General features: G+C 33.7%; 1 protein-coding gene across 3 annotated transcripts in view; it reads right to left on the minus strand.

Moving 5' to 3' along the window:
* Positions 1-1,198: 1,198 nt before the first annotated feature.
* KCNJ3 (potassium inwardly rectifying channel subfamily J member 3) overlaps positions 1,199-15,104 on the minus strand; it is a 168,019-nt gene continuing 154,113 nt past the window's right edge. For 2 of the 3 annotated variants that reach the window (XM_055292095.2, XM_055292094.2), the window contains one exon: positions 1,199-4,818. In XM_055292095.2, the coding sequence (XP_055148070.1) occupies positions 4,813-4,818 (6 nt within the window). In that variant the 3' untranslated portion in view covers positions 1,199-4,812. The remainder of the gene's footprint in view (positions 4,819-15,104) is intronic. The other variant, XM_055292093.2, reaches the window with a different exon arrangement.

The following is a 15,104-nucleotide window of genomic DNA, read 5'->3' on the forward strand; positions in this document are numbered from 1 at the left end:
TCTTTTTTGGTTCCATGTGAACTTTAAAGTAGTTTTTTCCAATTCTGTGAAGAAAGTCATTGGTAGCTTGATGGGGATGGCATTGAATCTATAAATTACCTTGGGCAGTATGGAGTATCTGCATTATTAAGCTGAGGTTTGGTATTGCTGAAGCATCTTACCAATAAGCAGCTAAAATAAAAGGAATTATGAAGGAATGACTTGTGATGGATGTAATGATTGCCTTTCAGGAATTAAGAGTCTTATGATAAAATGAGTCAAGAAATGTGAATAATTAAGTGGTGAAGAGTACAAAAAGGATGAGAACACTAAAAATTAAACCCAATCATGTTTCAAAAGTTTAATACCATTTTTTATAAAATTGAACTTGCAGTATTGAATACATGAGTTTATATTTTTGAAACTAAATGACCTTTTACACTTAAATAATTATAGATTTCATGCCAGATAATGGAATTAGGTTGATGCTAATTTAAATATGTACAATGTAATTCAAACATAAATTCTGAAGAATGTAAGAACTAATAGAATGTAAGCCAGCTTTCCCATGACCCCAGTCTTCCTCCAGTAGAAATACTGTATTATAAGCCATTTTGTCCCGACAAAAAGGCTCTTGTCATAATATTTTAAGCCATATATAGATAAATTTAAAACAGCATAAGAATCTTTCAGAAATAATTAATGGTAAAATATCCTTATTTTTCGTTTTGTATATATTTACAAAAGTGTATTTACATATTTCTGAAAAGAATAAATGTTTAAACTGAAGATAAGCATTATCAAAATAATTGTTTCTTTTATTTACAACATTTTGATAAATAGAATGAAATATCTTACTATAACAGGACCTATATCATGAAAATGCTATAAAAAAGTTCTAGTTTCCACTTGTTATATAGAGTTATTCAGTTCAATGATCACATTAGGTTTTCCTTTCCAATAGCCATGACATTGGTGAGTTGAAAATTATCTTTTACTCTCTTTAATGTGAGCTCTTACAACTTCCAGAAATGGAAATAGCAGAGGTTAGGTTTTTATTCATTCAATAAAATGCATAACTTTTCATTACTGAAAGACATGTCACGAACATATTGAACAAATGTTACATGAAATAACTTTGGTAAGAAGTACTTCAGGCTGAAATATACGAAGCTGAGATGATTTTGCTTAGAATGATGTGTCAAAAAATCAGCAAAAGGAGAAGAAAAGCAATTCTTTATTTTTATCCAAATATATCAGACTTCATAATTTAGTTTCAACAAAAACTTCACCATATATCATCCAAACCAGGACATTATAAGAATGAAAGGGAGTGCTACCAATAATTACACAGGTACAACAGGTATAAACTGGAATTTTCATGGGTAAACTGGGACCTATGATCAACCTAGAAATAAGGGTTAAACTGCAATTACATGCAGAAATCATACCTTTCCCACTCGTGTGTGGAAAAGATAAAAAAAATACCATTCACTCAGATAAGGTAATTTTGACAACAGTAGCACTTTCTCATGAGATAGATTTCTGTTTGCATATTATCCCCGTCCTAAGGCAGTCACATTTTCTAAAATAATCAATTTTTATTCCACACAGTTACTTTGCATTGTGTCACCCTGTTTTTATTCTTTGATTCTTTGTTTTTTTTTTTTGTTTTTTTTTTTGTTGTTGTTGTTGTTGAGATGGAGTCTCGCACTGTCACCCAGGCTGGAGTGCAGTGGCAGAATCTCGGCTCACTGCAACCTCCACCTCCCAGGTTCAAGTGATTCTCCTGCCTCAGCTTCCCCAGTAGCTGGGATTACAGGTGCCTGCCACCATGCCCAGTTAATTTTTGTATTTTTAGTAGAGACGGGTTTTCACCATGTTGTCCAGGCTGGTGTCCATCTCCTGACCTCAGGTGGTCCCCCAACCTCGGCCTCCCAAAGTACTGGGATTACAGGCATGAGCCACTGAGTCAGGCCTGTTTTCATTCTCTTAACTGATATTTTGATTGTCTGAAGTGGTCTTATTTGTTTTTTGTCTCCTCCCCACTCTCCTTCTGGTATACAGTGTTCATGGTGAGCAACGGCCTTCTCTGACTTAGCCATGTCCAAATCCCCAGGAACTAAAATTGCCTATGACATAGAAGGCATGCAAAAATTTTGTTGAATGTGTGAATATACTTGGAGAGTTTGTTTTTGGTTCTGTCTTCTCCTTGGTACCAAAGACAAATTAAAATGACTCTCCAAAGTAAATTATGGCTCTATTTAGTTTTAAGTTATTGGACTAAATGATCTATGCACTTTTTTTCCACTGCTGATAAATATACCATGCCCTGTGGACCCCTTTCTCTCTCTCTCACTATTTTGTTTCCTACATCTACAAACTAAGAAAGCTTGGTTATCAATGGGTATAGGGCAATTTGCTCCATTCACAGTGGATGCACACTCCAGATTGATCATTTTGCCAGTAAGAATTCCCTGGTATATGTTTGCACCTACAGAATTTGGTTGATACAGAGGTAGCCAGAAGGTATTATTATAGTCAATGATTTAAATGTTGATGTATTAACTTGCCAATAATAAAATTATCACAAAATTGTTAAAAAACAGGAAATAATGAGAGCCCAAACTAGCAATTAATGACTGACATATTAATGAGAATCTTTTTTAAATTTGGGGCAGACTTAAATTACAATACTTAAAGAAGTTTTATAGGAAAACCCATGATAGTCTGTTAAGGAGCACTTTTAAATTTTCATAAAAGTCTGCATTCCAAATTTTTATTTTGAAAGTGTTCTACTGATCACTAGTTTTGATTCCTGCTAATGAGTCATAAATATCAGACTTCAGGATTAGAAAAAACAGTACTATTAAAATTATTTGGGTAGACCAGGGATTCAAGACACCAATAAAATCAGTGTTCACCAAAAAACTGTGTGTAAGATATCTTCAATTTATCTAATTTTAATTTCTCTCTGGTCTGTGCAAAAACTTCCTCCTGAACTATAAGTGACAGGCATGGGATAGGTTCCCTAGGTGAGGAAAAAGTCTATCCTGTTACAACAAATGCCATAAACAAGAAAACAGAATAAAAAAGAGACTCAATTAGACATACATATTTTAAGCATAAATATTTATCATCTGTTTCATTGCATTGTCATGTCTTCTTAAAATGATTGGTTTTTAAAATGGACAAAATTTCCAGAAAAAGAATGAAAATGTTTCCAATTTACTCAGTTTGAAACAGGGACAATTAATTGTGTAAGTTCACACAGATTCTGATATATTCAATATAACTTGGCTACTGTCTATTAACATGATTCAGTGTTTGTTCAGAGCTCATCTTTGTATTAGATCATATACAAAACAGATTTCCAGATTTTAATTAGTCTAGGAAAGGAATAATTCTCAAATTAATCAACAATTATTTCTCCCCAGTACTAGCAACTTTTAAAAATCATAAGAAATGTTCAGTGCTATACTGAGTACTGGTATGCTCTAAAATTTACAATTTAAACATGTAATGGTTATATTTTTGCAGGGCCATAGATAGCACAAACTTGTGTGATTCTCTCATGTAAAATACAATGGAAAGCCTCCCAGGACCTTAAACAGCAGAAAACATTAAATCAGATTTTAAAATGACAAAAATTTAAGGCTAAAATATTTGGTATTAATAATTAATGCCAGTAGCCTTCCTACTCTAATAAAGTAAACATGCACAAGAACTACAACTTTGAACAAAACATCACAATTTTATCAGATATATATGTATGTATGTATGTGTATGTATGTGTATATATGTATATGTGTGTATACATACACACACACACACAGACATATATTTAGTTTTATCGCCCTGAAAGCTATTCACTCATGTTTGGCTTAATACATATGTTAGAAATGTCGGGGAGAGTATCTCCCCTTTAAATATATATATATATTTTTTTCCAGAATATACAATATAAATATGCCATATATAAATCATGCCATAAAACTAAATGCAAAATTTGCACATTATTGCATGCTTGATGTGATAATACATGCCCATTAATAACTTCCTTATGATGTCCTCCCTCCATAACTGTTGCTTTCTACACATTAGCAATACTTGGGAAAGGAAGGGTTCTCAAATATGCTTGTAGAACTGGGAGGAAAATATACTTTCAGATTCCTTAGGGAGAATTACCTCATTGCCAAATATTGGACTATTACTAAATCAAACATTAAATAATGCCTAAGGGAGTGCTTTGTTATGTGAAGCGATCAGAGTTCATTTTTCTTAATTTGGCTGGAAGGTTCCCTTCCATCCTAGCTGCTCCTCCAGCTATCTTTTGAAGCTTTGGTGGCAAATCAGCCACAGACTGGCTCATGGGATCAGATAACATTTTGGTGGTTTTAGATACCAGTTTTTCTTCTGAGTTGCCTGGAACTGAACTTATTCGTTGAAGTTTCATGGGCAAGTCTCCCAAGCTGTAGGCTTTTTCTGAAGTTGTAGAACTCATCCTCAAGAGTTTTTTGGGAAAGTCTTCTCTTCCAGTAATTTTCTGCAGCTTAGATGGTAGTTTTGTAGTAATATCATCTAGTCCATCTAAGCATTCCACAGAATTATGTCTTTCTTTGCTGTTAGTTATGGCTGGTGCTATTAAAGGGGACGACATGAGAAGCATTTCCTCCTGCTCTTTCACACTGTAAGGTGGGGTGGGGACTTCAAATGTTGCATGGAACTGGGAGTAATCAACTTTAAAGAATCCCTCTTCTAAGGAAATTACAGGAAAAAAACGATGACCCCAAAGAACTTCATCTTCAGTATATGATGTTCGAGCTTGACAAGTCATCCCTACAAGAAAAGAGAAAATTCTTGATAAATTATGCATAGTGGAAGCACATGTAAAGCTGGTTTGGCCTAAATAATTCATTTCACTTTCTTATCTAGGTTTTGGACTGTTTATCTGAAGCCTGAATAATAGAATAGATTAAAAGTTGTACTCTAAGTTAATAGCTTTGATGCATATACTTTCTTTCAACAAAAAACATAGGGTGATGATACTATTCATGTTTGAAGGATAATGCATCATTACCTAAAAACCACAAACCGAAAGCAGAAGTAGCATAGAATAATTTCAGAACATACGTGTCCCTATAAGGAGATAAGTGGAAAAATTATGTAACAATTTTTCATCGTTTAAGAAACAGTGTCATAAATAAAACAAATCTGATTTTGAATCTAAACTTTAATATTGTGTAAACTTAGAAAATATATTTAACTGAGTATCACTTTATTCTTCTGCAGAGTAAAGCACTGTCAACAATACCTGTTTCACAACATTGCTGTGACCATGAAATAACATATACAGAAATGTAAAATATGTCATATAATATCTACAATAAGTGACTCAATTAATGGAAGCTTACCTTTTTCTCTTTACATAGCAAAGGCTGGCTATGGGGGGTAGGAGGACAAAAGGTAACTCTCCCAAGTATTTGTTAAACGAATAAAAGGTGGTAATATTTATATGCTAGAAAAAGACAAGTCATTGTGCTGGTTCTATTCTTTTGCATCTATAAGGCCAGAATAAACTTTTGCTCAAGTTTCAGAAATCCATATGCTAAAATCAGTGATCTGGGCCATGTGATGTATCAAGTTCCATTCCTGCTCTAGGAATATCTGGAACTGGATGTTGGCTATCAGATGTAAATTTTTTCAATTTATCAATATGTTCCTTGTATATCATTTGCCTCATGGTATTCTACTTTACTCAATTTTGTTCTCTTCATAAATCATTTATTTCGATTGTGTTACAATCAAATCAGTCAACTTGTGAATATTCATTTTGTGAAGACTGGAAGTACAGGAATAAATTAAAACCATATATCAAGTTTCTGTCTCATATTAGTCAAAAGACACAATTTTCTGTAAGTAGTAAAATTCACCAATTTCTCTACTTTAATAGAAGTCTATCAGACTTCTATTAAAGGCTATTAAAATGTAAGAAAGATAATGATGAATTTTAAAAACCATCCCCTCAATAATTAAGTGTAATTTAAATAAGTGATGATAGTTTTTCTTCATTCATTTCAATTCTCCCCCATCCACTATAAGTAATTTCTATTGTTTTTAAGCCTGGCATAGTTTGAAGGAAGGGATATTCTGTCTTTTTTCTAACTGACTAGCAATCACACATACAATACATATAGATAGTTAGGATATGCATAAATAAGAAGCCACATTTGAATCCTTCCAAAATCTTGCCTTATGAATATTCTGTTATATATTACCAAAGAATTAGTTGTTATCACTATATACTATGTTTTTTCAAGACAGTTTTAAAATAAACTCATGTAGAAAATTAGTATCTATCATGTGGCTAGCACTGTGTTAGGTGCTCTCTTCCTTCTTTTTTTTTTTTTTCCATTCTAATCCTCAATATGGTCCTGTTAAGAAGATATTCTCGTATCTATTTTAAAGATAAGGAATTTAGTGCTCAGAGAGGTTAAGTCTCTTGACCTTTCTTGAGCACAGATCTAATAAGCTGTAGAGAAAAAATGTATCATCCTGTTTCTATATGTGGGTTTTTTTCATTGTTGTTGCTATTTTACTTTGCCGTAATGTCTCTAATATTTTAGTTAGGAACTCAGTTATCACTTAAACTCTGTAATGGTGCAAATCTGACTATGATCAAATATCCGTGTTTATAATCAATTTTACGTGAGGAATAGCCCCAGAAACATTTATATGTAAGATAATAAAATTAGTTTTAAAATATTAAGTGTAAACACACACATAGCAGCATTCTGTATTTTCTAATAACTTTCTAGCCTCTAAGTATTTCATAAGAAAAATCATAGATTATCACTTAATCAGGAAAAATAAAAAATGTATTTCCTGATATATTTACTTGGTTTTATTTTGAGAAATTTAAAGATAAAGTATCTAGAATAAAGAATAAATATCTGATGTCATTGTGAAGAAATAATAAAACAAATAATGTGGAAGTGCCTTATATTTTCTCCCTAAAAGCAGCCACTGTCATTCTAAGTGTCTTTCTCATCCAAGACATTAATTTAAATTTAAGAAAAAAGACTATAAATATATTTTTACTAAGTGATAATACCGCCTTACAATCTTTTTTATTTTCATGTTTTTCGAGATGAGATCTCACTCTGTTGCCCAGGCTGTGGTGCAGTGGCACCATCTCGGTTCACTGCAGCCTCAAGCTCCCTGGGATCAGGTGATCCTCCCACCTCAGCCTCCCAAGTAGCTGTATTTTTTTGTAGAGACAGGGTTTTGTCATGTTACTCAGACTCATCTTGAACCCAGCCACTTTTTTAATTTTAAAAACTTCAATCATTGAAAATTGATGTCAGGCAGAATTATCCTAAGTAAGGTCACGTACTCAATATAATTCAGTGTCTTAAAAAGTAAGGAAAGTTTGTAAGTTTGTCCTTTGATTAATATAAATAAATATTTACATTGAGTTACAGTAAATTCAGGTTATGAAGTCTGTTCAATTATTTCTAACAATCACAAAGTAAATTTTGAAGTACAATTTGATGGTGTCACCATCTTAGCCCATTTCATTTTGGTGTCCTTTTTTTTATTTTTACATTGGGAAAATAACATTAAATAAAAAAATCAAAATTTTGCCCCCGCTTTTACCATTACAATTGGGAAAATAAAATCTTATAAAATTTTAATATTGGGAAAACTGGCCATCAATTATTAAGGTACTTAAAGTGCTATGACATCTACAGTGGAAACATGTATTCAAATGTTTGTTGGCATTAAAATACTTGTAATCGTTGTTAGTGAAATGCCAATGCATAATTTCGACTGAAAAGGAAGGTGGAGAATCTATTTTACTATATAAAATTAACTTTACTTATTTTCACAGCAAACTCACATAAGTGAGGCAACATCTGAAATATAATTTAAAAAGTTTATGAATCTGGCTGTCAATGCCACTATTAAATAGCTTGTGAAAATTACCTAAAGCTCTCTCACCCTGTTTTCTCCTTTATCAACTAGAGATAACAACATATCTTCTCTTAGAAACCTATGAAAGTTTGAAAGTAAAAGACATAGAACCTTGCTTGGTGTTTAGGCAATGCCCGTTAATGACTAGTGATTTATTGTTCTATAATAGTCAGTTGCATTTCCTGTTGTTCCTGAAAATTTGTAAGGTGCCTTAGTATGTGTGACGAATTTTTACACCTTTGTAATTTATCCCATATTAGTAATATAGAAAATTAAGAATTAAGTTTAAAAGGCACTGGCTATGAGATAACAATTACTTTTTTTTTCAGATGGCCTCTTGTTCTGCCACCCAGGCTGGAGTGCAGTGGTGGGATCATAGCTCACTGCAGCCTCAAACCCCTGGGCTCAAGTAATCTTCTTGCCTGTTACTCCCAAGTAGCTGGTATTACAGGCATGAGCCACCAAGTCTGGCTAATTTTAATTTTTTTGTAGAGATGGGGTCTCACAAAAGGCTGCTCTCAAATTCCTAGCCTCAAGTAATCCTCCCACCTCAGCCTCCCAAAGTGCTGGAATTACAGGTATAAGTCATTATGCCCAGCCAGTAATTTGTTTTTAAAATTGTCAGACAATTAAACATTGAAAATATTTAAAAATATAGAAAAAAGTTACATTACTGATATTTCCAACTTTTAGGGTTTCTCAACATTGTCTACCTAACTACCCCTAATAGCAGAAGAGACTAAGTATGGACATACGGAGTGTATTAAAAGGCTTGCAGCAAGCAGAACGGCTAAAATCAATGTTAATACTATGTTAACCATGCCAAGAACATTTGCCAGCACCTTAACCTTTGTTTGTTTTTCTACTGTTCCTGTCCTTTCATTAGATGTAGGTACCCAAATAGCAGACATTTCCAATTCAGAATCATAGTTTTAAAATCTGGTTTCATCTCAGGATATTATGAATTTGCAATCAATATATGGATAAGGATATGGAAGATTTATAAATTGGATAACAGAAAAATGTCTATGTTTGCCAATCTGCATCTTAGACAATGAACTAAGATAAGATATAATTGAGAGAGTACTTCTTTTTGCAAAAGTTATCCCAAAATGGTGATGAAAAAATAAAATGCAAATTTCAACTGAGAAGATTTAAAGTAGATATCATTATGGTTTCTAAGAACATGCATGTACCATATCATTCTTCCTTCTAGAATTAGAATGCTTTATATTTCTTATTCTAATTAAAGTTATTTTAAAATAATCCATGCTTAGATTCATAATTGCAAATGCCATTTGAATTAAAATAAATGCAAGTGACTACTATTATTCAAAGGGTACTATGAGATCGCACCTCTTAGCCAGCAACACAACTGTTTGCATGTTTTAACCAGATTCCAGACTTGAACAAATGTGGTGAAAATCAACACAAGCTCATCTCTGTGGAAACTGGCAAAGCAACAGATGCTGCTACTGGAAATAGCTGGGACTTTTGAATCCTTAGATAAAAAACATTTTGTAAAAAAAAAAAAAAAAAAAGATTCTGTGCATTGCATTGCAATATTCACAGATTTAAAAGGTTTAAAAGGGTATATATTATTGTTTAGTGTAATTTATTCCAGTATCAGTATGTCCATTTAAAATGGTAGAAGCAACATAGTCTAACCTCTTTATTTTTGACATTTTCCTTTCCTGATTCTGCCTTTAAACTGAACTAAGTCCATCCTTTTAACTGAATTAAACATTCATTCAAAGAACAGATCTGTGGAAGGTTTTAAAGTGAAAATGACAAAGTGGGTTATTATTTGACAAGTCCTTAATTAAACTTTCAGGATATCTCTAACTCAGTTATTTTCCATTGTTTCTCCTAGCCAGAGATGGTGGATGTGTTACTCACACAAAGGGGGCACAATATGGTTAAAAACAATATAACCACAGGCCAAGGGAAATATCTGAATGCTGTGACACAGAAAATATCACACAATCAATAACTTCTGAACATGGAGGCTTTATCTAAACCTTACCCAATATAGATGTGTGTGGGGGAGGTTGGGGGAGAGAAGAAAGGGAAGGAGGAAGGATGGATAGGATAGAGAGAATCAGACCCAGAGAGAGAAAAAAGAGAGAGGAGAGAGAGCAAAAGAGTGTTCTCCTGTAATGGTAGCTGTGGCTGTGTTTTATCACACATACATTAGAAAAAAAGCAAAAAAAAAAAAAAAGAAACAAGAGCAAATCCCTTTCAGTTAAGCCATGTAGTAATAATATCTCTATAGGATTATATGTCAAGTGTCTCTCTAAGCACTATTTACAAGTTGTCTTTAATCCTCACAACTCTTCGAGGAAGAGACTGTTATCCCCCTTCCTATTTTCTAGAGGTGGAAACTGAGTCACAGAGGGATACAAGATAGTAGGATCACATAGAGGTGATGCAGCTGGAAATTGAACATAAGAAATCAGGCTTGAGGATTTATGCTGTTAATCTCATCTCTCTATCAAGTAGTACTGTGTAGGCAAAAGAAGAAACAAAAGAGAGTTTATCACTAGTAATATAATTAGTGAATATTCAAATTAAAGTGTCAACTTTTGGTTACAAGAGCATCAAGTCTGTGATTCTGTGGTCAAAGGGACCAGATTTGCCACAATAAAAATCAAAGCAAGTGATGAAAGACATGAACCTTTCTTCAGGGATGAACACCAGAGGCACTCTGCACAACTCCCTGGAGTTAAGTACTGTGGTGTCAGACAACCCTGGGGCCGCGTCTCAGCTCTACTACCTATGCTGTTTACCTTTGGAATGGTGCTTTGCCTCTCTGAACCTCTGTTTTTCTAATCTTGAAAATTATAATAGTACTTATATTCTAGGATAATTGGAATAATTTTATGAGATACTGTATGCAATGTGTTTAGCAATGTCTTAATAAATATTAGTGATATTTATTGTAGCTGCTATTACATGTGGAAAAAGTATGGGAAACCAATTGATGAGTGAACTTTTAAGAATCAAAATAATGAATGAATCAGCTTCCTACTGGACGGGAAAAAGAAATATTTGCCAATGTGACTGTTGGTTAAAATTGTTAATTATAAACATAAAAATAATAGTGGTGATATTAATTACATATTGAGTAACAATGTGCCAAATAGTGTGCTATATAGGTTTTATATATTTTATCTCACTATCTCATCACAGCAAAACTGTAAATAAGATTTTTTTATTTTCATATTTCCAGGAGAATGATAGCGCTTGAAATTTCAAGTAACAGAGAATAAACAGCAGAGCTAAGTCCAGAACTCATACTGATTCCCAAACCTAAGCTCTTAGCAAATAACGTTACTATCTAATGACTTCCTTAGTGAATGCATATTACACCAAAACATAGAATTAAAAATTAATATTATTTGTACAAATATATATAGGTGGTATATGTATATGTGTATATATATTTGAGTTATTTTTATTAAGTAAATTGTACACTGTTCATTTCTAGTGTGGGATCCAGATTTCTTAACTACTTTCCTGAATAAACAAAGCTTTTTGGTATCACTATAAGGATCTGAAGCAAAGAGATTCTATAGGACAATGCTAGCTGATATTCTGGTGTCCACAGTAGGCAGGTCATATCAGCCCTAGAGGCCAGTTGCAGAGAGGGTGAAGCATCGGTTTTAATGCCAGATGCACGTAACATCAAACACTGAATCCCAGCTCCACCAGTAATTAATATGTGACCTTACAAAAACTAATACATCTCTTTAAGCTTTAGTTTCATTATCTGTAAATTAAGGCCCACCCTGCTGATTTCACGTGAAGATTGTGAGAATTAAATGAAATTAAATGACATATGTAAACTACATGCACAATAAATACTGATAATTTTTTTCCCAGAAGAATCCTTAAATACAGGCTATATGACTACAACTTTCATTTACACAGGCACATACACAGAAGAAAAAAGCCTGAAAATTTAACCAAATAACATGTTAGTTTTTTCCCTAAATCTATTCTATTATTTTCTTCAAATTGGCAGTTGTTTTAATAACTGAATCAGCTAATAGCTTAGCATGCAGAGCATGTTGTATATCACCAAGTAACTTCCTAGTCCACCCTACATATTTCCCTGAGGATTATTAAATGAGGACTATAGCTGTTTATTCTCTAAGGTACTTCCAAAATTTCACCCATCTTCCAAGATATATTAACTGTAACACTAACTTGGCATTCTCTGCATGCTCTCTATTGTGTTGCACTGAGCTGAACCCAAATGTAAAGTATAAACTTTCTGAAGAAGCTTATAATTTTTTTTAAATCTTGCTTATAAAACACAAAGACACTGCATACATTACAGTTCAATAATACTAAGGTTACTGGCAATAGGCTCTTTTGAGATATAGGTTGCAAAGCCATTAAGAATACATAAATCGCTTCCAGAAACTGCAGTTTTCAAAAAGATGGAATCTCTTTAAATCTCCACATATTCTGCTCAAAACAGACTTTTAGCGAGGAGTAGAAGGTTCTGGCATGCATTCAACTCAATATTATCCTCTATTATTTACAAGCACTTGGTCTTACAGTGTGTTCTCAGACATCAGTTTGCCACTACTGCTCAAGCTAGGTCAACGAATTTTAAAAAACTAAAAATAAAAAAAGAAGAAAAGCCCAATTGTATTAGTCAGAAAATAAAGCTTCAATAAGAATTTCATAAACAAATATTTCAAATACAATACTTAAGGTTTCTAAGCTCCCAGAACAAAAGAAAAAATAGATTTTTAACAATGACCAACAGAACACAATGTTAGATGTTCAAAAAGGAAGATAAGTGCAGATGCTAAAGGCTCACGGTCAGGTAGAAAACATGATAGGAAATGCACAATCATATTGCTGAAAACATATTTAGGAGAGACAGGGAAATATTAAGCAAAAGAACATCAGCTTTGAATATAAACTTGAGATTGTTCCTGTTTGGATAACTCAATGTTAGTAAGACCTTAGGCATGTTATAATTATCTGAACCTTGATTGCTATAAAATACGAGTAGTGGTACTAGATAAAATATATAATGTATATGGTTATTGTGACTATAAACGATATAACCTATTTATGGGCATACTATATTAGCTGGTAAATAATAAAGGTTCAATCACTGATCACTATTATCAGTCATTATTAAGGTTCCAATTAATTAAAAGATTAGTTCAGATATATTTTAAATCTTCAGTGATCATTTAATTTCTCAGAAACAGATCAATGCATAGAATAATTTTCACCATGTTAATTTCTGGCAATTTGATACAGACTACATTGTCTATATTTATCTGGAATATGAGGAAGTGTATATAATGAACTGAGTAAAACAAACATGAAGAACTGAGCCCAACCTACTATCACTGTCAACCTGGCCTGCTCTGAACAAATTTGTTTTTTTTTTAAGTTTAATTTTTTATTTTTTATTATTATACTTTAGGTTTTAGGGTACATGTGCACAATGTGCAGGTTTGTTACATATGTATACATGTGCCATGTTGATTTGCTGCACCCATTAACTCGTCATTTAGCATTAGGTATATCTCCTAATGCTGTCCCTCCCCCCTCCCCCCACCCCACAACAGTCCCCGGAGTGTGATGTTCCCCTTCCTGTGTCCATGAGTTCTCATTGTTCAATTCCCACCTATGAGTGAGAACATGCGGTGTTTGGTTTTTTGTCCTTGCAATAGTTTACTCAGAATGATGTTTTCCAGTTTCATCCATGTCCCTAAAAAGGACATGAACTCATCATTTTTTATGGCTGCATAGTATTCCATGGTGTATATGTGCCACATTTTCTTAATCCAGTCTATCGTTGTTGGACATTTGGGTTGGTTCCAAGTCTTTGCTATTGTGAATAGTGCCGCAATAAACATACGTGTGCATGTGTCTTTATAGCAGCATGATTTATAGTCCTTTGGGTATATACCTAGTAATGGGATGGCTGGGTCAAATGCTATTTCTAGTTCTAGATCCCTGAGGAATCGCCACACTGACTTCCACAATGGTTGAACTAGTTTACAGTCCCACCAACAGTGTAAAAGTGTTCCTATTTCTCCACATCCTCTCCAGCACCTGTTGTTTCCTGACTTTTTAATGATGGCCATTCTAACTGGTGTGAGATGGTATCTCACTGTGGTTTTGATTTGCATTTCTCTGATGGCCAGTGATGATGAGCATTTCTTCATGTGTTTTTTGGCTGCATAAATGTCTTCTTTTGAGAAGTGTCTGTTCATGTCCTTCACCCACTTTTTGATGGGGTTGTTTGTTTTTTTCTTGTAAATTTGTTTGAGTTCATTGTAGATTCTGGATATTAGCCCTTTGTCAGATGAGTAGGTTGCAAAAATTTTCTCCCATTCTGTAGGTTGCCTGTTCACTCTGATGGTAGTTTCTTTTGCTGTGCAGAAGCTCTTTAATTAGATCCCATTTGTCAATTTTGGCTTTTGTTGTCATTGCTTTTGGTGTTTTAGACATGAAGTCCTTGCCCATGCCTATGTACTGAATGGTATTGCCTAGGTTTTCTTGTAGGATTTTAATGGTCTTAGGTCTAACATTTAAGTCTTTAATCCATCTTGAATTAATTTTTGTATAAGGTGTAAGGAAGGGATCCAGTTTCAGCTTTCTACATATGGCTAGCCAGTTTTCCCAGCACCATTTATTACATAGGGAATCCTTTCCCCATTGCTTGTTTATGTCAGGTTTGTCAAAGATCAGATAGTTGTAGCTATGCGGCATCATTTCTGAGGGCTCTGTTCTGTTCCATTGATCTATGTCTCTGTTGTGGTACCAGTACCATGCTGTTTTGGTTACTGTAGCCTTGTAGTATAGTTTGAAGTCAGGTAGCGTGATGCCTCCAGCTTTGTTCTTTTGGCTTAGGATTGACTTGGTGATGCGGGCTCTTTTTTGGTTCCATATGAACTTTAAAGTAGTTTTCTCCAATTCTGTGAAGAAAGTCATTGGTAGCTTGATGGGGATGGCATTGAATCTATAAATTACCTTGGGCAGTATGGCCATTTTCACAATATTGATTCTTCCAACCCATGGGCATGGAATGTTCTTCCATTTGTTTGTATCCTCTTTTATTTCATTGAGCAGTGGTTTGTAGTTCTCCTTGAAGAGGTCCTTCA

This window comes from Symphalangus syndactylus, chromosome 9 (genome assembly GCF_028878055.3).
Source record: "Symphalangus syndactylus isolate Jambi chromosome 9, NHGRI_mSymSyn1-v2.1_pri, whole genome shotgun sequence".
Taxonomy (NCBI): Eukaryota; Metazoa; Chordata; class Mammalia; order Primates; family Hylobatidae; genus Symphalangus; species Symphalangus syndactylus.